The sequence below is a fragment of the Zonotrichia leucophrys genome, chromosome 3, assembly GCF_028769735.1.
Source record: "Zonotrichia leucophrys gambelii isolate GWCS_2022_RI chromosome 3, RI_Zleu_2.0, whole genome shotgun sequence".
NCBI lineage: Eukaryota > Metazoa > Chordata > Aves > Passeriformes > Passerellidae > Zonotrichia > Zonotrichia leucophrys.
In genome coordinates, this window is record NC_088172.1 from 97,989,738 (window position 1) to 98,012,145 (window position 22,408).

A 22,408-nucleotide genomic window follows, 5' to 3' on the forward strand; every position below is an offset into this window, starting at 1 on the left:
TGCCTCCATCATCTGCTGGGTTTTCTTGTAGGACGGATTGCAGAGTGCTGGGTTCCAAGTGCTAATATTTGTCTCATTGCCAGTTGATGAAACTGAAATATCTTTCAAACTAGAGAGCATCTCTGGGGAAGAGGTGGGGGAGAAGAGTTAAAGGAATTTATCTTGGCATGTACAGAATTCTTGTAACTTGGTATCTGGATTATGTTAATATCAGGAGGGTCCTTTACTGTGGTTTCAGCCACCTAGAATTAAAATACAATTGATGATAGAAAGGGAGATTCCTCTTCTAGGCAAGAAGTCTCATCCTGTGGTTCAAAGAGCTGTCCAGTTATTTCACTTATCACACTTAAATTAAAGTTGGCAATTAAAGTGGCACTGCCAACTGGAAATCTAGTCAGCTTTTAAAAATGAGTTGAGCTTGCTTTTGGGTGCTGCATCATATCCCTGTTTCCATTGACTGTGTCTGACTGAGTTTGGTAGAAAAGTTTCACTAGTAAATTTCATTTTTTCCTCTTCTTGTTTTGTGGTAGGGTCATAGATACAGTAGGGCAGCCACATCTTAAGGAACTGACTTCAGACAAAGATCTGTTGAATGCAGCTTGCTAAAAGTACAGAAGATAAATACTTAAGGTCAGATAAAGCAGAGACTATGGTTTTCTTGCGCAAGTAAAAAGGTAGCAAGAGTGAGATTTTTCAGTCATGCTGTTTAAAAGATGAGATGGTAACTGTGCATTCCTTCATCCTGAAGGTGTGCTCTCATTTCCTGTGCTGGTGTTTGGATCCTTGTTACCTTTAAGCAGTAGTCTCACCAATTTCTGTAAGATTGCTCCCGAGTTTAGAAGCAGTTTTCCAGTTTGGAGCTATAAATCACTGTGTTTATTGTGGTATAGAATGGAGTCCTGTAGCACAATTCAAATGAACCCTCAGCTCTTTTTAACCTGGGGTTTATTGTATTTTAAAAAATATTTAATGGTTCCAGTCTTTTAGTTTCTTACCTTCTGCTCCATCTGCATCCACCTGGATTTGGGAGGTGATAAGTGGTACCAAGAGGCTGCACAAGCCCCTCCTATCTGCATTGCATTGTTTGTGACAAGGGAAATGCTGAACTTTCCTTGCATGGTTTCCATTATTCAAACTTGAAAGTTAATTAGGCTGATGTAGCTGCCACTGATTTCTTTAGAAGATACATGGAGAACCTGTAATTTTATAATATTTTTTCTGTTTTTCTTAAAGTAGACATGCAAAATCCTTAGCAAGGCATCTAATTTATGCTGTGAGGGACATGTAGATTAGAGAAATGTCAAACAAAATAGATGTGCTCAAATTTCTGAGGTGAAAGAAGTTAGTATATATTTTCTTGGGAATAAACAAATAGTAAATGAGTGAAACAAATGTGGGAACTTTCTGTAATGTACTTCCCTTAAGGAACAGATGCACAACTGAAGCTATGAATATAATAAGTTTGTCTTTGAAACTCTGAGTCATACTTTGCCTCTTGAAGAAGCCAATAAAACTTCCTCTTAAGGAAACTATTCTTTCAGTCTTTTTAAAAATCTTTTTACCTGATCTGATTAAAAAAATTGTATCCCTTCAGTAGACAGACAAAACCAGTGCTGGCAGTTTCCCCTCATTTCACCTGAGGTTATTCTGCTGCTAATTTGTGATTAAGGGTTGTTTATTTTGGTCTTCTGGAAACTTACTGCTGTAATCACCAGTCCTTTCAAGTGAAGATCAATGTTTTGTAAGTTTTTATGCTAATATTCTTAATTTCTACATGAAGGACGTATAATTTGAGTGATTCAATAGTTTCATAAGGGAAAGAAAGCCTGGAAGTATTGGCACAGTGTCTGGGGATCTGCTTGTATTTAAAATGTCCCATGGCATGGTGAACATGATGTGTTGGATTGTTTTCTGTGTTTCTTGGGATGTCTTCCTTTGTTCCAACACCTCTACAATGAACTTGATCAAATAATAAAGAACATTTTAATAGGAAATCCTGGAAGTTATCAAAACAGAATTTGCACAGAGAAAAGTCCTTAAAATAGGAAATGAAGAGATTTGGGCTTGTTGTTAAATTATCAGAGCGTTCTGTAGCACTGTTCAGCACTCAGAGGAGAGCATAAGAAATTTAGTTCTGAGTATTAATATTTTCTGGATGAAATTAATCTGGTACTATGTTTCGTAATGAGGCTGAGTGAGGTATTGTGTGGATTTCTTTTGTGGATGATGGGGTTTTTTTGGTTTATTTCTGTTTTGGTTTGGGGCTTTTGTTTTATTTTGTTTTGGTTGTTTTGCTCTTTTATTTTCCCCATGTCCTAAAGGGTGTATTTATGCTTTAATTGTGCAATACCTCAGCAGAGGTAACTAAATTCACTTCAACAGAACCGGACTGGACACTGAGAACAGACAAAGTGTGACAAGAGGTCCATGCTTTGAGAAGCTGAGAACGTAATTAGCTCACTTCTGATTTCTGTGCCTGTGTAATTAATCTAACTCCAAAACTAGAACTGAAGTTAACTTAATCCCCATTTGCATTTTTATGACTTGATTTGTGTTGCATGTTTTTATGGGTAATATTTGTGAGATTCTCTACTGAACCAAGAATCTAGTGAGATTAAACATCCCTTGAATTTACATGGCTGGTGTTATATCCTTCACCACGTGGTGGATTTTGGTGTAAAATTTTTGTGGAAAGATAGACTGAAACTCTGTCTTAGTTTCTAAAGAACAAATACTTTCAGTTTAGGGCAAGCAAGTTTATTTTTGAGTGTTGAAAAGCCTTATCAAATGATTTAAACCCAAAGTCACTCACGAACATCTTTTGCTATTCAATATAATAAAAATAGAGAATCTTTGTGGCTCATGCTTTGCTATTTGTAGCAAACATAAACAAAAAGACAGATTAGGACATTTTTGTCTGTAGCTCTGTCCACTTGTGAGGAATAATAGTCAGTGAAAGGTGGAAAGCAGTGCTTGGGTCAAGGGGGTCACTTGGGACATGTTTTCATGAGCCACTCCATGAGGAGGGTGTTTGTCTGAGCTCCTCTGCTGCTGCAGCAATGTGAGCTTTCCTCTAGTATGTGGGGGAAAAGTCTGCTTGGGGCAGCACAATTTCATCTCTTCTGTTTTTCCTAGGTATATTAAGGTCTTTATTTGGGTAGGAGGGTAGGGAACAGGATAACATTTGAGCATTTCTGCTGCAAATTCTTCCAGTCGAGATTAAAAAAGAGACCAGGAGTAACAAGTCGTGAATGTCATAACTTCATGTTCAGTCCTGTCATGTTCATTTCATGTTCATTCCTATCACACTATGAATATCCCAAGCAGAGCTGTTGCCTTTTAGCTTTCCATGTGGGCAGTTATTTCCATGGGAGTTGTGGGGCCGTCTGTCTGGCCGCTGCTTTGACATCTGTCATCGTGGCACTAAATTGCTTTGTAAAACCTATTACTTTGGGATACAGCACAGTGTCTCTTAATTGCACCACTTGCTCCTCCTGCCTGAACAGAGCCTACTTTTGTTTCCACTGTTAATGGCGAGGCCCTGATGGCAGAGCGATGCTGGGAGTTCATTGATGGGAGGGGAACTGCTCTGGGATTACACAGACATACTTGGGCCTTGTATTTTATGACAGGCATGAGTGCCAAAGAGGCTTGGGCTTTGACTTGTGTGACTTAATTCTCTGGCTGGCTGTGGAGGCAGTGGTGTAAGCATTGTAAACAAGCTCCCTGTGTTTTCCAGCTTCCCACGGGTGCTGGGCGGTCTCTCTCTGCTAAATGCAGGCTATTGAGTGCAAACTTGTGCAGCTCCCCACAGGGGCTCTCAGACTCAGCAAATCCCTCTCCTCTCCCTTTGGGAATATTGTTTTCTGACTGTCTGTGCTCTCCTGTAGTTGGGATATACATCTAACCCACAATGAGGGATGCTGGTTAATAATTTACAGTAAATATATTCTTTACCTTTCCTTGGCAGACAATGCTGTTTAAGTGAAAAATGGCTTAAATATTTTACACAAATGATTTCTAGATATTGTAGCTTTTGCAGCAGCTAATGAAACATTTTTTTGTGTTCATCCAAATCAGCTAATTAATCACAGAAGGCAGTTATAAAAGGTACAAAGTTCAGATTGAGCAGTTCTTACTGCCCCAAGCCTACAAACCTGAAACTGGCTCTTTAACTGGTCATAAACACAATGTATACCTATACAAAGCAGAGAAATGCTTTTGAACTTAGGAGTTGTATGGTATGTAGTCACACACAGCACGCAGTGATTTATAAAAGATGTCTTACATTTATAATATTCAGCTCTGCTAATCTGCTTTTGGAGACACAGAATTAGACTGCAGTCCTGTGGGATTCATTTCAGCTGAACTTAAAATTAACAGTTGTTTTTTGCATGCTGAAAATGCACTTTTTATCTGCATGTAGCTAGAAATAGAAAATGAAAGGCTGAGCAATTTGTATCCCAAAGCAGTAGGCTGCTCACATTTCTGAAGAATAGGGATAGCCAGTAGCTATGAGTATCTGGAGGTAATTCCATTTGCCACCAGCTGAACCTCAGCTCAGGTCCCTTTTCAGCACCAGTATGATGGGTGCTTATTGTGTGAATCAGCTGATAATATTTACAAGGGAGCCCTCAATGCTCTGAATTTTTGCAAGTTGTTTTTTTGTAATTCCATGGTGCATGCAGTGCAGTACCTTCCCTTTTTGAAATTCATCTGGCTCCCTCTGTGATTGACAGGGTCCAGCTTTGTTATGCAGTTGGGTGGATGGGCTGATTATGGCTATGAATGTGTAAAAATGGGATGAATGAGAGAAATATGTAATTGATTATGTCTGTGGTTCATTAGCAGTGTGAATGCTCCACACTCACATCTGTAAGGGAAGGAATGAGAGAAACTTACTTGTACTTTTTTAGTTGCTTGGAAAAACTCACTGTGCTAATATTTTTGCCATCCAGTGTCACGTTTTCAAAGAACAAGGGAAGAGTAAATTACATTGTGAGTAATTTAGGTCAGTCCTCCAGGTTGGTTTTTGGAGAACAGTCACTTCTTTTCACCCTTTTCAGCTGGAAATCGTGTTTCATCCTTGCCCACACTGCTCTGCCCTTTTTTCATAGCAGTACAGTTAAAAACTTGTGTGAGAAAGCAGCAAGTTAAGGTGTATGGATTGACTTTAAGAAAAAAAACTTGAGAAAACAAGCCTCATTGGCCTTCTTATGCATAAAGTTTGTACTCTACAGCAGTTGTGGTTTGATTTCTGAAATATCTCCTTATAAACACTGCTTTAAACCAACAGCTTCATTAGCATTAAAAGCAGTTTGCTGCATTGTTGTGGCCTGAATCCCAGATAAGGATACACCTTCCTTGGGGGCTCTCCACCTCAATGAACTATTAAAAATGTAAGCAAACATCTCTGTTCTGTGTACACACAGTGATTTATGGACCCATGGATTGCAGCTTTCTTTTTAATGAAGTTTCCTATCAGTGTGCTTGGCTGGAAGACTGACCACAGTAAATCAGCAACTCCACAGCAGTGCTGGCTGCTTCTTTTGACACAGAAGTTAAAATAGTACAAATGGTTAGTGTGGCATTCTCTGTGTGCTGACCATTCCCTTTTTGACCTGTTTACCTTCTTTTGAAGATAAAAAAAAACATGTTTTGTTTTTTGGGAAATGTTTGCATCCCTTACTCATGTTTGACCTAACTGAGAAGCGCTTGGACCCTAAAGGGTCCAGACGCTACAAGAGCAAACAGGAGCCAGCTTTTCCAGCCAAGCTAAATATTTTTTGAGTTTCTCCACATTTCCCCCAATTTAAAAGTCTTTAGGTGATCTTTTCTGTGTCATGCCATTGTGTCCACAATGTACCTTCAGACCATGGTGATGCCCATCCCCACAGCTGGTGCTCCCACCTGCCTTGCTGCTGCAGTTGTTTTGCCTTCTCTGGTGAAACTCATTCCTGTTTATCTGTCCTGTGGCAATCCTTTACTCTTGTGTTTTCCTTCAGAAAGCCCATCCCCAGGGTGGGTCCTTGTTCTGGCTGGGTGTGGAAGGTGCCAGCTAGAACAGCAGGGCAGCAGAATTCAGTTCTGCCCTGAATTTTCTTGTGGACAAACATCTGTAGACCTCCCCCATGGCCCACACTCCTCCATCCTGCTGCTTTCGGCAAGGGATCGCATGTGAGCAGAAAGGAAACTATTGTGACAGACAAGCCTAAAGTCTGACAGTCTTTCTGATGTATTAAAAATAAATGGTTCTGCTTGAGCCTGTGAAGTCTGATTCTCAGGTAGCTGCTGTGTGGGCTGAAGGAGGGGGAAGAGCTGTTTTGTTTACTGGTTTGTTTCCTTTATGTCTGTATAATCTCAAAGGGTTTTGCCCACCTGCAAACCTAAAGTTTTTTGGAATACCTTGAGCAGAATAAGCTCAATGTAGTTGAGCTTACTGTAGTTGTAGTTTTTGTAGTTTCCTATGTAGTTTAGGAAATGTACGTATACACTGATTTTATTGACAAAAATGTGCAACAATATAATTATTACTTCCCTGCTTGTCTGCTGACCATAAAGCGCTGGCATATTAGTAGTGCTGCTCTGCTAATACAATCTTTATCATGTGTTTCAGTACAATAATGTGCCTAAGAAAAGCATTTCTTTGCCAATAATATGCTGTAAACAGTTACAATTGTTGTGATATTTTATAAACCAGTTCATAGAATCACAGAATGCTTTGGGTTGGAAGCGACCTCGGACAATATCTAATTCCAAAGGCCCTGCCATAGGATGCCTTCCATTAGATTGGGTTGGTCAGGGCGTATTTAATTCATAACCATCTTTTGGGTCCTGTCTAAAGAACCACCTATGATGGACTTGGAAAAATTTAAACATAAAAGCTAATAACTGTGTTAGAGGTTACTTATTTATGTGAAGTGTCTGGTACAGCAATACAGGATTGCTGATGAGTTGCTATAAAAATGCTAAATTTGGAACTTCTGAAAAAAAGATGACAAAATATTTTGCATTTATTGAGCAAAACTAGCATTATTAAACTAGTGTTTAATTATGAAAGATGGAAGAAATGGAGCTGAAGACTGGGTGAGTGAAATACATCTAGAAATTATACTGTGGTAGTTTTATACAGGAGGACCCTGGCAAGAATTTGGTACTTGGTCTGTTCCCCAGAACTCCTCCTTGCCTTTAATTAATAAATGAATAATTTAAGCTATTATCTTCAGCTTTCAAGGAGCTATACATTGAAATGCAATAAACTCAGCCTTAGCTGAAAGAGGGAAATTTTTATCATTCTTTTCTTCTTTAGCCTTTGTGCATTCTTTTAAAGTTGGTTTTATAGTTGTTTCTTGATTTGCTTGTTGGCTGCTGGGTATTGTGAATTCTAAATTCATCATGATAATTCTGATCTTGGTGTCTGTGAATGTAGAGGGAACTTGACTGCCTTGAGATTGATGAGTATTTTCCTTTCCCTGTAGAATCACAGAATCATTTAGGTTGGAAAAGACCTCTAAGGTCATTGAGTACATCCAATGACCCACGCTGCCAAGTCTAGTGTTAAATCATGTCTCTGGCCTCGTAATCCAAGTTCACCTGTTCTAAAATAAAAAACAAGGGAGAAAAGTCAAGAAGTTTTGTTTTGTTTTTTTTTTTCCCTTTCTCTGAAGTTGCCAGAACTTCCAAATAGAAATATTCCTTGGAAAGTTCCAACCTCCAGGAAACTGCTGTAGTCATGAACAGAAATTAGAGTTTTTGGTAATGGAAGTATTCACATAACCTTATCTCTGCACACAGAAGGAAATTTTAAACTAGCTCTATTCTTTTTTCAAGTTCTTTCTTAAGAGCTCTTAGTTTATGATAGTAGCTAGAAAACATGTAGGAGTATAACTCTTTTCTGAACTCATTGGTTGTTTTAGTGTCCTGCTGTCATCCCCCTTGTCAGTGGATAAAATCTTCAAAATAATTAAAGGTTCAGTGTAGAGAGGGTTCTCTGGAGTCGGTCACTGCCTGGCAGATGTGACATTCTGCAGAAATTATCCAACCTGTCCATCTTATTCCCACAACTGGAAAAAATTACTGTGATCAAAATGGAAAGGAGAGTTCTCAACCTTTTATTTACTTCACAGGAGGGAGGTTTGCTGTAGCAGTTGGAAAGTTTAGCTGTTACAGGTTTCATTTGCCATCAAAGTGGATTCCTCAGTGTTTCTGGGCACTGGGAATCAGATGTGATTTTATTTCCTGATTTATCAACACTTTGTGGCTGATGTATAGAAAATATTTTGAATTTTTCAGAACATTATAGCTCAGCCTAAAAGCCACCTTTTAAATAGCAGAGAGCAGACAGATGATGTCTGAATTTAAAAAAAAGACAGTGTGCATTTTAATGTTATTTTGTCCATTTTCTCTTATGCTTTGGCATTTGTTGGATGGAAATAATCAAAACCAGCTTGGACAAAGAATAATGGTGTTAATTCAGTAGGATTTGTGAGTAAATTAAAATATTCTGGAGTGCAGCAACAGCAGATGTTGGTTGGAAACCTGACCCACATGGGACAGAAACACAACCTAAAAGGGGACCAGCAGTACTGCAGTTGTAAGTGTTGGCCTAATCCCTGTAAGTGCAACATTGAAAAAAAAAAATAGTGCCACTCTTTATTTCTGATATACATTGTGGGAAATTATAAAGAAAGGAAAAAAAAAATCTGCCACCGTAGCTCATTTTATTATGCTCACATATACTGTGGAAGAATGATGTGTAAAAAGTAAATGTGCTGCATAGTATTTGGGGGACTAGGAAGGAGGAGATAAAAAAAATCATGGTACCTTTTAATTTGTAGGTATCTTTTCAATGTTTTTTTACTCCAGGCTCCTAAATTCATTTTTCTTTCAGCACTTTAGAGACTTTGATTGATTGCAGCTTCAGATTTTGATGAGTTCAGAGGCATCATACCTAAGATATGACTGCGCATTCTCTTTTGGCTCGTTATAAATTTCTTCAAAGGGAATATTTTGTTTTACTGCATGGCATCTCCATCTGGTCTGATGTGAGAGGAAAGCATGTTTTTTGAATAACCAACACATTCCTAAGTCTCAACTTTTCTTCTTTTCAAATGGTTACTGAGGAAAAGCAAGGATGACCTGTCTATCACCAACAGCGCTGAGGCTCTGTATGGTGAACTTTCCCAGTGAGTGGGTTTTGAGGAGTGAGAACAACTGTTTCAAAGTTCTACAGTATTTACAGCTGTAGAGGCCTTAAGATTTAGAGGATTTGTGCAAACATTTCATCTCTCCAGTGCATGCATTGCAATAGACATGTAACAAAAATTCACTGTATCTCTCATGTTCTCCTTTAGTCCAAAGCCTTCAATATTTAACCTTTGCTGATTCATGTTTAATTATTGGAGATGCAGATTATGATGTGTTTTCTGGTTAAATACATTTGTTTACATTGTTATTTCTGCCTTTGTGTGTAGCTATAATACCAGATCGAATTGATGTGAGACACAGTAGCACCTTTAATGTTTCTTTATCTTCTTTTTTTTATTCACTGCAGATGTGATCCATACTGTCGGGCCCATTGCAAGAGGCCATCTCACTGACACTCATAAAGAAAACTTAGCAAGTTGCTATAAGTCCTCTCTGAAACTGGCAAAAGAATACAACATCAGATCAATCGTAAGTATTGTGGGACAGCACATTGTTCTTTCCAGTTTGGATCTTACTTTCCTTAATGTAGAAAAATTGATTGTAAGCTTCCGGATACATTTCTTGCGCTTCATGCTATGAGAACCCCAAAAATTAGACATTATTTGGCCAAAACTCTTGCTAGATGAAAGGGCTAAGCTTATTTTAGGAGTTAGGGACAGTGTGCCTGGGCAGCTGCCTCACCGAAGAAGGGAGGAAGCTGATCCCATGGCTCATACTTATACTGTATTATTTATTTTAAAAAACACTAAGAAGCTCACTGGTCAGGAGGATAACTGCGTGCAATATAGCCTCCTAAATAGCTGAGAAGTGATTAATGTGTTGCTTATTCTACCTGTTAATAGTTCTTCCTAAAAATAAGGATATTGGTCAATTGTTACTGATTTTATCACCCTCTCACCAAAATCCATCATAAAATAGTCTATTTACGTGATATTTTATTGAATTGTATCATTGAACTTGAAATATACAGTGTTTTACCTCAAAGTGGCAAATTTTCAAAGGCCACAGAGGAAAGGAGCTTTTCTCTCTCCAGCTCCTGAGCTTTAATTCTGTAGCTGACACGGTTGCAGCGTAAGTCTTCACATATGCATAGGTTAGTTCCTTGTAGGTTTGAGAAGGAATTTGCCTTCTGAGCCTGACTTCACACCTTTGGGGTCATTTTGGCTGGTTAGATGATAGCACATGTTTGGCAACTTAGAATGCAAACATACAATCTTAAAAAATGTGAGCTAAACCAATAGTGTTATATGAAGATGTAATATTCAGTAAGAGGAAGTTATTAACACTGAAATACCACAAATTGAAAATAAAGCCTTTTGAGGAGTGGGGCAGGAACTGTTTGTAGGGCTTTGAACTGAAGTCAGATGTGCCCTTCAGAGTGAGACCTGATGAGTATAATTTATTTATTTCTTTTTGGTGAGAGCTCTACTCTACAACACTTTTTGTGCTCATGACATCCTCTCTCTGCTTCTCAAAATGGTTCCCAGCAATCCCTCTTTTTGCCATTATGCAAACCATTGTGGGGTCCGTTTTCTTTGGTGGGTTTGTGGGTTTTTTGTTTGTTTGTTTGTTTTTTAATTGTAGGCATAAAAATCAGAGCTGAAAAGCAGCCTTGGGTTGGTGGGCATGTTTTGAACCCCCCTCTGGTGTTGTTTTAAGACCAAAGGATGTTCATGCAATTCTCACTGGAGCCAGTAAGAGCTTTGTGCAGTTGTTCCTGCACCCATCCTTGTTTCTGCCTGCTCTGGGCATTCACAAGCTTTTAGGGCATTCAGGTTAGTTTGAATAAAGTTCCTAATACGATGTGGGAAAATGAAAATAGAATAATAATTATTGAAAGGTGAAAAAAAGTGTATTGAAATAAGAAAGGAAAAACTTTAGTGGGCATTGGTCAATGCAGGTAATGCTTGTATCTGTGGAGAGTGTAACTTTTAGGATATTCTAGGTGGTAGCATGGTGTTTAACATGGAATAACAAAAAGGGATTGTACTCATGGAAACTAGCCTGATATTTCATGAAAACTAGCCTGATATTTTGTGAAACCTGGCCTGATATTTTAATGAGGAAAGATAACCACAGGAGAAATCATACACAGGTTATTTCCTTGCTGGTTAAGAGTTGTTGCCTGTGCACCTGTTTGAGATAAAAGATGCTCAGCACCCAGACTTGCAGAACACAGCTGCACAAACTGAATAGGAGCCAAGAGCCATTCATTCATGGCAGCATTTGGAAGCTTAGCAAGCAATATGGATTTTAAAGGCCACCTGACTGATTGTAGACTGCTCTGAAAAGCCCTAAGGCCAGTGATTTCAGTGATGCCTTGGGAAGTGAAGGCTGCTTGAGTGTCTGTCCTAATGACCAAACCAAGCCTGGAGAGAAGTAAGATGTATAATTCATTCAATTAGGGAGCAGGAGTTTACTGTGAGTCTGAAGGAAAGGAATGCCAAGTGTAAGTGGGTTTCACAAGATCCAGTACTGTAGGTGTGGAGGGAAGGAAAAGAAAGTGATTTAAAATATCCATAGATTTCTGAGGCTTGCAGAGACCTGACAGAGTGACTCAGACAGCATTTGAGTGTCAGTTGGGTTATGGCAACAGAAATATTTGCAGTTTGAAGAAAACAGACAAAAACTGGGGGGGGGGGGGGGGGGGGGGGGAAGTTTACCTGTGTAAAACTAGGAAGAGAAAATCAGCTGTGCTGATGGATGGCCTATTTTGAATGCCTTTTTAACAAGAAGGTGAAATAAGTATGTGAAAGAGAAAAAGAAGTATTTTTAAAGTAGATAATGAGTAAAAGGAGGAAAAGCCATGTTAATGACACATAAATAGGTATTGGTGATAGCAAGTTGCAGTATGCTAAAAGAAAACTAAATCAGAGAGCATCAGTGCACTAGTAATTATAATAATTGAGAAGGAAGCAGGAAGACATTAGATTGTAACAGCACAAATCCATTACCTTCAAAAACAGAAAGGACAAATCTAGAAATTATTGCATGAAGAGGAAAAAGCCCCACCACAGTTGAAAGTATTTTGAACATGAATTGTGTCAAAGGAGTTAGAATTGCTGGAGGCATTATGAATAGAGGGTGATGATGAATGGCAGCACACTGAGCTGGACCAAAGCATGCAGGGTGACTCAGGGTGCACCACTAAATGCAGTTTAATTTAACAACTTAATGATTTTTGAAGAGTACATAAACACCTCATTAATTACATTTACAAATGATACTACAATAGGCAGTGTTGCAAGCACTGGAAAAGGACAGAGATATATGATAACAATTGATGAGAGACTGAATACAACCTCATCAGGATCCACTCCAGTACCAGAAGGGAGTTTCTGCTTTTGTTGCAATGGAGGAGGGGTCAGAAATGTAGCTGGCAGCTACAGTGGAACTCAGCACAGGAAATGATGGAGTAACATGTGGTGGGGAAAAAAAAACCAGTTCACAAATAGACAAAGTGTGTCAGAAAACCAGCACAGTGAGGAAATGGTCTTGAATAATAAGTCTCAAGTTAGATGTGCTTAAAGCAGTTACTTGTTTCACTATTGGATATTGTTGATCTGCCTCTGGAGAAATGATGGATGCCCTGGGGATTGTATTGCAGTTCAAAGTGGACTGGGGAGAACTGGATAGGATTCGAAACAGACCCAAACTCTGTTACACAAATGTGTATGTAGTTGTTTTACACAGTTAGGAAGGGGAGCAATTGCCTTGAAATACTGTGTAAATTCTGAGATGCAGCTTTATGGAGAGGAGGAGAGAACAATATCATTGTGTGTGTGGCAACAGGACAATTACATGGTGGAGCTGATAATAATCCAGGTTACTTTCACGTCCAAGGAGTCCAGGCATGGATGAGAGCAACTCTGGCTAAGGGAGCACTGATATCTTATCTGAACACATTATCATCTTCATGTCTAAAGGAAAAAGAAAGATATGTACAACTGAAAATGAGGTGAGGGAATGTAATGAAATGCCATCAGAGCGATTGCGAAGGTTCATAATCCAGCAGCAGCCCAGCTGTGGGTGAGGATCTGCACGGACATTAAGGCGGGAAGAAAAGCCTCAGGAACAAATTTGATCATCCTCAGGATTGCTCATAGAAGTCACACAGCCACTGACATTTGCATTTGTCTCCTGATCCTGTTTCCTGAAACATTTTATATTCAATATGAGGTTTCCAGTGCCATATCAGCTATTTTGTACAGAGTCAGCCTCTCTCAGGTCACCCACTCCATCTGCCTTCTAGGTTACTGAATTTTTTGTTTGTGTGTGTCCTTGTTATCTTCCATTTCCAAATCCACGTGCTGCTTTTTCCTCAGCACTTGTTTGTGTAGCTGTGCTCCCTCTAGGACACTTGTGCTGCTGTCTGACTATTTGTGTGGTCAGGGTGAACCTTTTGTCTTGGATGAGTCTTATTTAGATAATCCTCTGTCTGGTGAAAGAGGATACTTGAGACAGGTTTCTGTTTATCTCCACTTAAGTTGGTGCAGTTGAATGGGAGAAAAAATATTTAAGGCAATTCAAAGAGAGTAAATAGCTGGTGTTTGAGCAAACTAATTTTATTAAATGTTCAGAATAATCTCTTAATAGTAAAAAAATCTGTATTTGATGCTGTTCTGTTTTGCACTGTACTAAGGATTGCTATTGTGCATCAATTAAATCTCTGCTGCCTGAAACAGTGGAAATACATCACAGGCACCAAATCTTTAATGAAAGAAGATTTAGTAAAAAACAGTCTAATAGGTGCTTTTCCTCCCCTGTCTTTCTGTACTGGTTTTCGAAATAAGAGAGTCTTACAGCCCAATTAAGTGTAAGGTTATCAGGCAGACTTGGGCAGTTGTAATCACTGTTTTCAGATTTTAAATTGGTCCCCTGTTTACACAGTCTTTGAAATTATTTACTCTGTGTGCTCTTTAAGTTTTTCATGGGACCTCTCATCCTGCTTTTCTTTGCATGCACTTCTTTGAAGCCATCTGATACCCTGGAAGCTTTCTGAACATCAAACACTTCCCTGCCACCTATTTTATTCAGACTTCACTTGTGGTTTTGAAAAAATTTCAGTTAATTGCTGTCAGTCAGATTGCAGTTAGACAGGGACTTTATTAACTGCACAGAGAATTAAAAAAATGATGGTGTGTGTTGCTGTGGGTGGGATCCAAGCCAAAAGAGCTGCAGTGTGTTTGCAGAGACGGGAAGCTGGTGCTGGTCCCTCACTCAGAAGGCAGAGCAGGCTTCCTCCACAGTGGTTAAGGAAATGGAGTTCTGTTTGGGACTACAACTCTGCTGTTGTTCAGGCCTGTGCTTGGAATTGCAGTCTGCAGGAACTCTTCATGGTGGCAGGGGGTGAATTGTGAAGCTTTAACAAGAAGCATTTCTTCAGCCTGCACCCTCTGACCTCCACCTCGAGGGAGAATTACAGGGGACCAGAGGGGGCAGGAGGAAATCCTCTAAGAATGTGGCTTTTTGAGTTCCAGAAGGAGCTCTGCTTATCACCAACAAATGCATTAACAACATTATATGCTAAATACAGATTTTTTTCTTGTTGTTCTCCCACAGTCAGGTAGGGAAGAGTTTATGTTGTTCTTGAGCCTTACTAGTTTAGTTTGATGTGGCATTAAAAAAACAACACACCAAAAAGATGTGTCTCTTTCTGTGCTGTGAATGCAGAAAGTTGTTCTGCTCCAGGGAAAACCTCTTAGCTGGACTTCTCAGAACAGCCACACTGCTGCTCCTGTCTGAAGTACATGAAAAGGCAAAAGGGCATCTAGAAATAGCTCAGCAGTGAGAGGGGCCCATTCAAGGGCTGATTTGCTCATCACCAGGTCGAGTGGAAAAGCCGTGGCTGGGTGGTGGGATGGCCAGTGACCTGTAATGATGGGATATTCCTGGGAGAGTAGGTTGTGTCTCTGGGCTCTGAATAAAGTGTGTCCCTCCTGTGCACACAGCTTATGCTGCATTTTTTGGGGAGCTTTTTCACAAAAGTATGTTAAATAGGATCAGGAGGTGCTTTTTGAAATCTGTGTTTTGCCTCCATTCCTGGGGTCTTCAGTCACTGTGCACAATGCATGATACTAGCTGTGCATTTGCAGGGGCTTTGAAATTAAGAGTATTATTTGAGGCTTCCTTAGAGAAATATTTCTTTCCTTTATAATTAGGTTAATCTACAGGGAATTTCAGCTCTTATCCTTTTTTAGGTGTTTTTTTAACCAAGATCATGTAATTATATTTTGTCTGTGATTGGCAAAGTTAATACAAATACTAATATAACTTGTTTGTACTGAAGCACAACTTAATAATTATTCAGAGCAGCATATGAAAATACATCAGGAAAGGTACCTGCCACTTACCTGTTTATAGCACTTAAGAAAGAAACAAATTTTTTTTCGTTGTCTAATATATTTGTTTCCACCTGTAATTAGGGATTTTTAAAATAGGTATGCATCAATATTCTTGATATTTGTATCCACTTCTAAAAGGAAGCTGTACTTGTGCTAGGCTGTACAGTTTAATTGAGCTTCATTTGAGTAGAGACATGTTTAGCCTTTGTGATGCCTGAATCTTCAATTATAACTCATAGACTGAAATCTTCAGTAGCTGTTTCAAACCAAGTGTGTTTTCAACTCTTCCTGTCATAAATTATAAAATTAATGAAAGAGGAATTTTATTTGAATTGCAGCAAGATGCTTAAAAAGGTGTACTATTGTGTATTGGTCTAACAATTTGGTTTACACTCTTGCCTTTACCTGTCTTGCTCTCTTATGCTGTAGAGTTATGTTTTAGGGAAAAGTAAGTGATTTTTTTTTTTGCTATTTCCAACAAAACTTATTTCTTGCTGAGAATGTTGCCATAGCAATGAGTTATAAGTCTGAAATTCCTAAAGGTTGGTTTTATCATCTTGTTTTCTGATATAGATTCATATCCATCAATCAGAAGAGTTGCTTTGGAAAAAAAATTTCCACAGTATCATAAATCCACTTAATTTGTTTCTTTGAAACACTTGTTTAACTTGTAAGCTATGATATGAGTGATGTTATGTTTTCAGATTCAGTTTTCTCTGCAGCTTAGCCTTCCTCTTTTTTTTCTTTTTAGCTTTCTTCTTTTAGGTATTTTCCAGATAATATATTTAAAAATTAATCTATTACTTTTAAGTTTTTCAGTTTGCTTAATCATGATGTTGGCATCAAATGAGGAGGTTGTGATCTTTCCCTATGATTCCAGAAATTATTATAGTTGGCCATATTTTTCATAATCAAAGGTGAATCTGCTGCTTTGTTTTGGATGCGCTCCCAACCATTTCTTGCAAAATTATCTTGGTAGATTGAATTGCAGCCCTTTTTCTTCAATAAGGGTTTCATTAAATGAAATGTATTCAGTGAGATCAAGTGTAAATTGCTACACCTAAACAGAGATGCTCATTCAGTTGCGAAAGGCTGAGGAATGATTGAAGCACTGGGCAGAGATTCTTCAGAGAGTGAGTTGAAGTTTGTAGTGGATCTTGCGCTGGAGGTTGCATGATGAACTTTGTCAGCCTTACCCTGTTATGGGAAAACCAAGAAAGGAGCAGCTATTGAGTGACAATTAAACAGGAAAAATGGTGAAGCTACCTGTTGTGCTGCTGTGTCCAGTGGGGGGAAGAGTGTCTCAGCCAGAAATGGAGTTAGGAACACACCAAAAGTAGAGTGAAAGAGAAATGATTTTAAGCACAGAGGAGACCTAAGATGAGAAGAAGATTAAAAACCTCCTCATAAAAAGCTATTGAGGACTAAAAGTAGATTGTTGTCCGGGCTAGGGACAGGACAAGAAGAAACAGACTGAAATTACTGGATTGGACATTTAGGTTTGAGACTGTGAGAAATTTCCTAACTAGAAGGTTGGTAAAACAGTGGGAAAATTGCTTAGGAAACTTGTGGTTCCACCAGTATGTGCAGGTGAGGCATCACTAGCATTTAAATTTTGATTCTGCCCCTGTCTGGTTATATATGCAGTATGTATTTCCTAGGGGGAAGTGGTTTTGTTTGATTTGTTGTTTGAAATGTATGAGAGTGTTGGCTTACCATGGCTAAGAGTGGCACAAGCAGCTCAGAGGTGTACAGTGATCAGCTGTGAGTGCATTTTATAGCAAGGCACCACACAGAAATTATTTGTTATAACAGTGATGATGCTGTGACCTGATGTGATTCTTCCTTTTGTTGAAGTTTGTAGTGGAGTATGTCTGTGATGCTTCCTGCATAGGAATATCCACACCCCCCTTAGTGATGAACACCTTAGCTTAGGTTGGGAGGGCAGACACGGACAGGAACAACCCAAAAAACTGAGCAAGTGCTTGAACCTCTGCCAGCAGATGAATCTCAGGATGCTGGGGCTCAGATACTGCACCAAGGGGCATTAACAGAGGACAAAGATTAATATAACCCTTTGAACCACCTGACTCATCTTCAACCACAAAGTATAAAGCATGGTATAAAGAAATAACTATGTTGCTTTAATAAGCTGCATTGCCAGGCAGTCTCAGTTCTCCATTTTGTTGTTCTGTGGTGTTGCTCTTGTAGCTGTTCTGTAACATGGTGATCTTTGCGATGACAAGAAGGAGAAAGGTGAATTATTTTTTGGGGGGATTTAATGAAGCACTGACTGAACACTGAGAAAAAACATCCTGAACTGGTGGGGAAAGGGAATTACTTGCTCAGGAATAAATTCTGCAAGTTTGTGTATGTGATGGGTTTAATGTGCGATAATTTGCCAATCACCCTGTGGGAATTCTGTGCTTAAAAGGGTGAAACTTTCTAGAGAAACACTGCCTGTTGGCTCAATAATTGGAGAACTGTCTCATTAGGGAAGGATAAAGTACAGATCTGTCACACAGTGGACCACAATGTTCATTACATGAGACAGCTCATAAAAGCCAGGGATTGCTGGAAAGTCTACATCATAAAATGTGGACGAGGAAAATGTTTGATGTTTCTGTGCAGAGGAAATTGCACTTCATTGGGATTGAAAGAGAATTAAAAAATAATAAAAGTAGACTAGAGGGATTCTTATTTGCATGCACATCTCAGCTGTGCAGAGTCAAGTATTTAAGAAGTTTGTCATTATTTGAATAGCACATTCTTGTAATGGAAATTCACAGTAAAAGTTGAGCATGTACAAATTCCTATCAAATCCCAGAGTGCTGGTGAGCTGTGGCCATCAGGCTCTGTGCAAAGCCATCCTTGTCCTTTTATCTTGCTGCCTTTCATTGATCTATTCCCTATCACCTTGTAGGCAGTTTGTAGGCTCTTCAGGAGGGCTTGTGTTTCCTCTGTAGGAGCAATCAGTGCAATCCCTGTTAAAACTCATGGGATCCTCAGCAGCAGCAGTAATGTGCAATACAAGTTGCAACAGGGTTGATTTGTTTGGGGTTTTTTTTGGACACCGCTGTCGTTCTTTCCATCGCCACAAGTGGAGTCAAATTTTGCTGGAATTAGAAATTGCTTATTCACAGGTTTTTCTCCTGGTGGTACCTTCTGTGGCGCCTAAAAATGTATGAAGGGGCTCTCTTATCAGTACCAGATTTCTTTTTTCCTTTCAATTTATTGTTGAGGAAAAGAACGTGTGATGCTGCATTTTGGCACTGCACCGTTCTCCCAAGGTCCTTGTCATTTGGCTTTTTTTCATCTGACAGTTTTGAGGCATTTCTGTACATTCGATTTGCATTTTTTAAACATTAAATTAACAGAGAACAAACAACAGCAGGAAATTTCTCATTTTTTTTAAAGTTTGAAATCAGTCAATTTTTCAAATAGCAAATTTTAAAAATAATTTTGAACATTGTTTTTGTATTTAAATAGCTAGTGTGAAGCAAATAAATTAGCAACTAAAAGCATAAACTATTCTGTGTATCGAATGGGCACCATAGTACTTACCTAGGTTAAAAAAAGATTTATCATGACAGCATAATCTCTGTTTAGGATCAGAGTAGATATATTGGAAAGTAATTTTGAGAAATAATCAGAAGAAGCATGCTTTTGTGAGCCTTATTTGACAACTCATTAAATATGATTTTCCTGAATTGCTAGTAGTTGCTTGGAGCCATTTACATTATGCACAAATTATATATTAAATCATAGTTACATATAAAGAAACAGCCATGTTCAGTAGTTAGTTACAAAATTTATACCCTTATCTAAAGGTTTTCTAGTATTATTCCTGTGGGATGATGTCATGTTATCTTTTAAGGTCTCTAAAGTATAAAACCGCTGTAATTAGAGTAATATAATTTAAGTGATATGATTGGCACTTCAGTATTTATTCTGATGGCATATTAATTTCTTTCATCTGAAAAACTGTTCTCACTGAATATAAAACTACATGCAGTATATATTCAAGCAAACAGTTTAGCAACCTGTCTTTTCAAAGCTGACGCCCATATCAACTCCTAGTGATGCCTGTCAGTTAGAATTTAGAGTTCTGTTCATAGCAGAGATGAAAACAAATATAACAGAGTTATTTACTTTAGTAACATAAAATATTATATAAAAGATGAGTTACTGTGGTGTGATTTCCTGTGGCTTGTCATGGAAAGGCATCACTGCTAGGGGAAAGAATAATTTTAATTGGGATAATTATGGGTAAATGGATTTTTCGTTTGCTCTTATTATGCCTTTGCTAAAAGATGAGTGCATGAGTGAAAGCTGTAAGCCAAGAACACACATTCCTGCAGACTGTAATTAGCTGTACCCTGTTTAGTTTACAAGTGGCCTTACTAAAACATTATTATTTACTCTAGTCTCATTGAAATATTACGTTGTAAATAATTTTCTAAGGAGATAAATCAGTGTAATACTGGGTTTTATGAGTTTCCATACCTTTCTGAAATTTCTTGGACATACTGGCTGTATTGAACCTTTATGAATTAAATCTCAGCCACAGAACCATGCACTTCCAGAGAGGCAGAACTCACACAAGACAGTGGTTTTTGTTTGGACAGAAACCTTGGGTGATGATCTCAGTGTTTGGGCAGAGTTATCCACTGACACGTCCTCCTGAGTCCACGCTTCCATAACCAGAGGGCAGTTTTTCCCCTGCTTGTGTGAAAAAGGCAGACTGAAAGCATGTCAGAACCCACAGGAAAGGTGAGAGAGCATATATCCAATAAATGTTTATATTCATTACTGCTAAATTTTCATATTCATTACTACCAAGTTTTTATATTCATTACTGTGGCCACTGGAGCCTGGGCTCACTCTCAGAACTTGGCACGCCGGGAGTGGGGAACTGCCATCCTTGAGCTAAGAATGACACCGGAACAGACCAGGGAGCTAATTGCAAGAGGAGAAAAGAAGGCTTTATTACAAAAGATTCTTTGGTTTTTATAGATGGATAGGATACATTCTACTTGATTGGCCAGTTAAGAGGAAACATATGTCTCACACACCGTCCTTGAGAATAGGAGAACAAGGTGGAAAAACACTGCTTGCAGATTGTTTATACTAAAAAGTTATCACCTCCTTAAAATTCTTTAAAAAATTCTTTAAAAAGTTCTTAAAAAAAAAAAAATCTCGAAAAACACTCCTTAAAAATTCTCATAAACCATTGTTTGAAATGATTGCTGTTCCTGTCTCCCTGACTGGCTGGAATCCACAGGGAACTGCCTTGGAATGGGGATTTACCAAAGGCAGAACCTTTAGAGCCATTTGCTCTGTGGTGCCAGACCCAAGCCAGGGACCAGGCAGAGGAGAAAAAGGAGGCTCTCCATCTTGAAGTTCCACAAAGAAGAGATTATTCCAATTAAAGGGATCATACCCAAAGAGCCCCGGGCACTCCTGTGCAAGGGGTTTTGTACAGATACTAATCAGGGGGTGGATACAAACAGCAAACCAACAGGGAATCCTCAGGAGAGGAATGAGGGGATTCCATCAAGTGTCTGGGGCCACTTGGGGTAGGAGGGTGGAGAGGATGGGTCACAAGGGCCAATGGGGCCTCCAGGAGCAAGGGAATTCCAAAGGGGTGTTGCAGACAGAGATTGGCCCGCGGTTAAACTGGCAGGGAAGGTTTGGGAATAAGGGTCTGGGTTGCCTTGAGAGGCAGGGCAAGAGCTGGAACAAAGGGTGGAGAATGGCATGAGAGACAGCTTTTAGGGAGAGTAAAAAACAGGGAGAACTCAGGGAGAACGTGGGGGCATAACAGAACGAACCACTTCACAAGGAATCAATAAAATACATTTGAACTGCAACGCATTACCTGTTGGCATTCCTTCTTGCAGAATGCATCCCTCCCTTAGTCAAGCAGAGAGAGTCAGGGTTTTTGCAGGGAATTTTTCTGGCATGGTAGTGATGGGATTGAGCCTCCTAGTTTGTAAGCAGATGATGTTTCAGTGAGACTTCTCTGTGTTCATTACTTTGGCATGCCCTGGATTTGTCTGTGCCTGCCTCTGTAAATGTGCTGCTTTGTGTTTTCTCAGACATGTTGGAACTGAAATGTGCCTGCCCCCCCTCTCCTTCCCCCAGCATTGTCATGGCCCTGAAGTTCAACATTCGAGTGTTTGTGCAATACAGAAATCTTGGTACCTGCCTACCTCCTGCAGAATGAGGAAAAGCTGCCATTAATGATTCTGGATCACTGAAATATCTGATATTGATCTTTAATCTCCATCTCCTACTCAGTTCTCACTTATGTCTCAAGCCCTTGTGTGAGTGTTTTTTACAGCTGGATCATTGCAGATCAGAATTTTTTTTTAAAGGAAAATACACAATGGTACAAAAGCGTTTCTCACTAACTTCTGGTACATGCCAGCATTCCTGTTTGACCATTCCTTATCTATTCTTCCATTTCCAAATGCACCAAGACTAAGTTTGGTGACAAGGACAGACTCAAGACAAATATAAGTTGTCAAACTGTTACTTTCTTTTTTCTAAATTCATGTCTCCCTTGCATTCTGATTTCCCTGTTTTTATACTGTGGTGCCATATTTTCTTTCTTTAACAGAGAAACACATTCTTCCAAAAATGGTGTTATTACTTACTGCTATCTTGAATCAATATGTTGTTGTCTGTAGTTCTGTTTCTTTCTTCTTCCCCCTCAGTTTGTGTACATCCCTTTTTTGATCCCTCAAGGTGTGCTTCATTGTGTTCGAATTCCGTAGGATATTTATTTATCGATTTTTTTTTTTTTCCTAATCTTTCCTCATCATCCTTTGTTCTTTATTCTCATGTGTCTT

General features: G+C 39.0%; 1 protein-coding gene across 6 annotated transcripts in view; it reads left to right on the forward strand.

The window, feature by feature from the left end:
• The window catches only part of MACROD2 (mono-ADP ribosylhydrolase 2), an 856,447-nt gene that overhangs the window by 495,755 nt on the left and 338,284 nt on the right, over positions 1 to 22,408 (forward strand). For all 6 annotated transcript variants that reach the window (XM_064709456.1, XM_064709457.1, XM_064709458.1 and 3 more), the window contains one exon: positions 9,554 to 9,675. In XM_064709456.1, the coding sequence (XP_064565526.1) occupies positions 9,554 to 9,675 (122 nt within the window). The remainder of the gene's footprint in view (positions 1 to 9,553; positions 9,676 to 22,408) is intronic.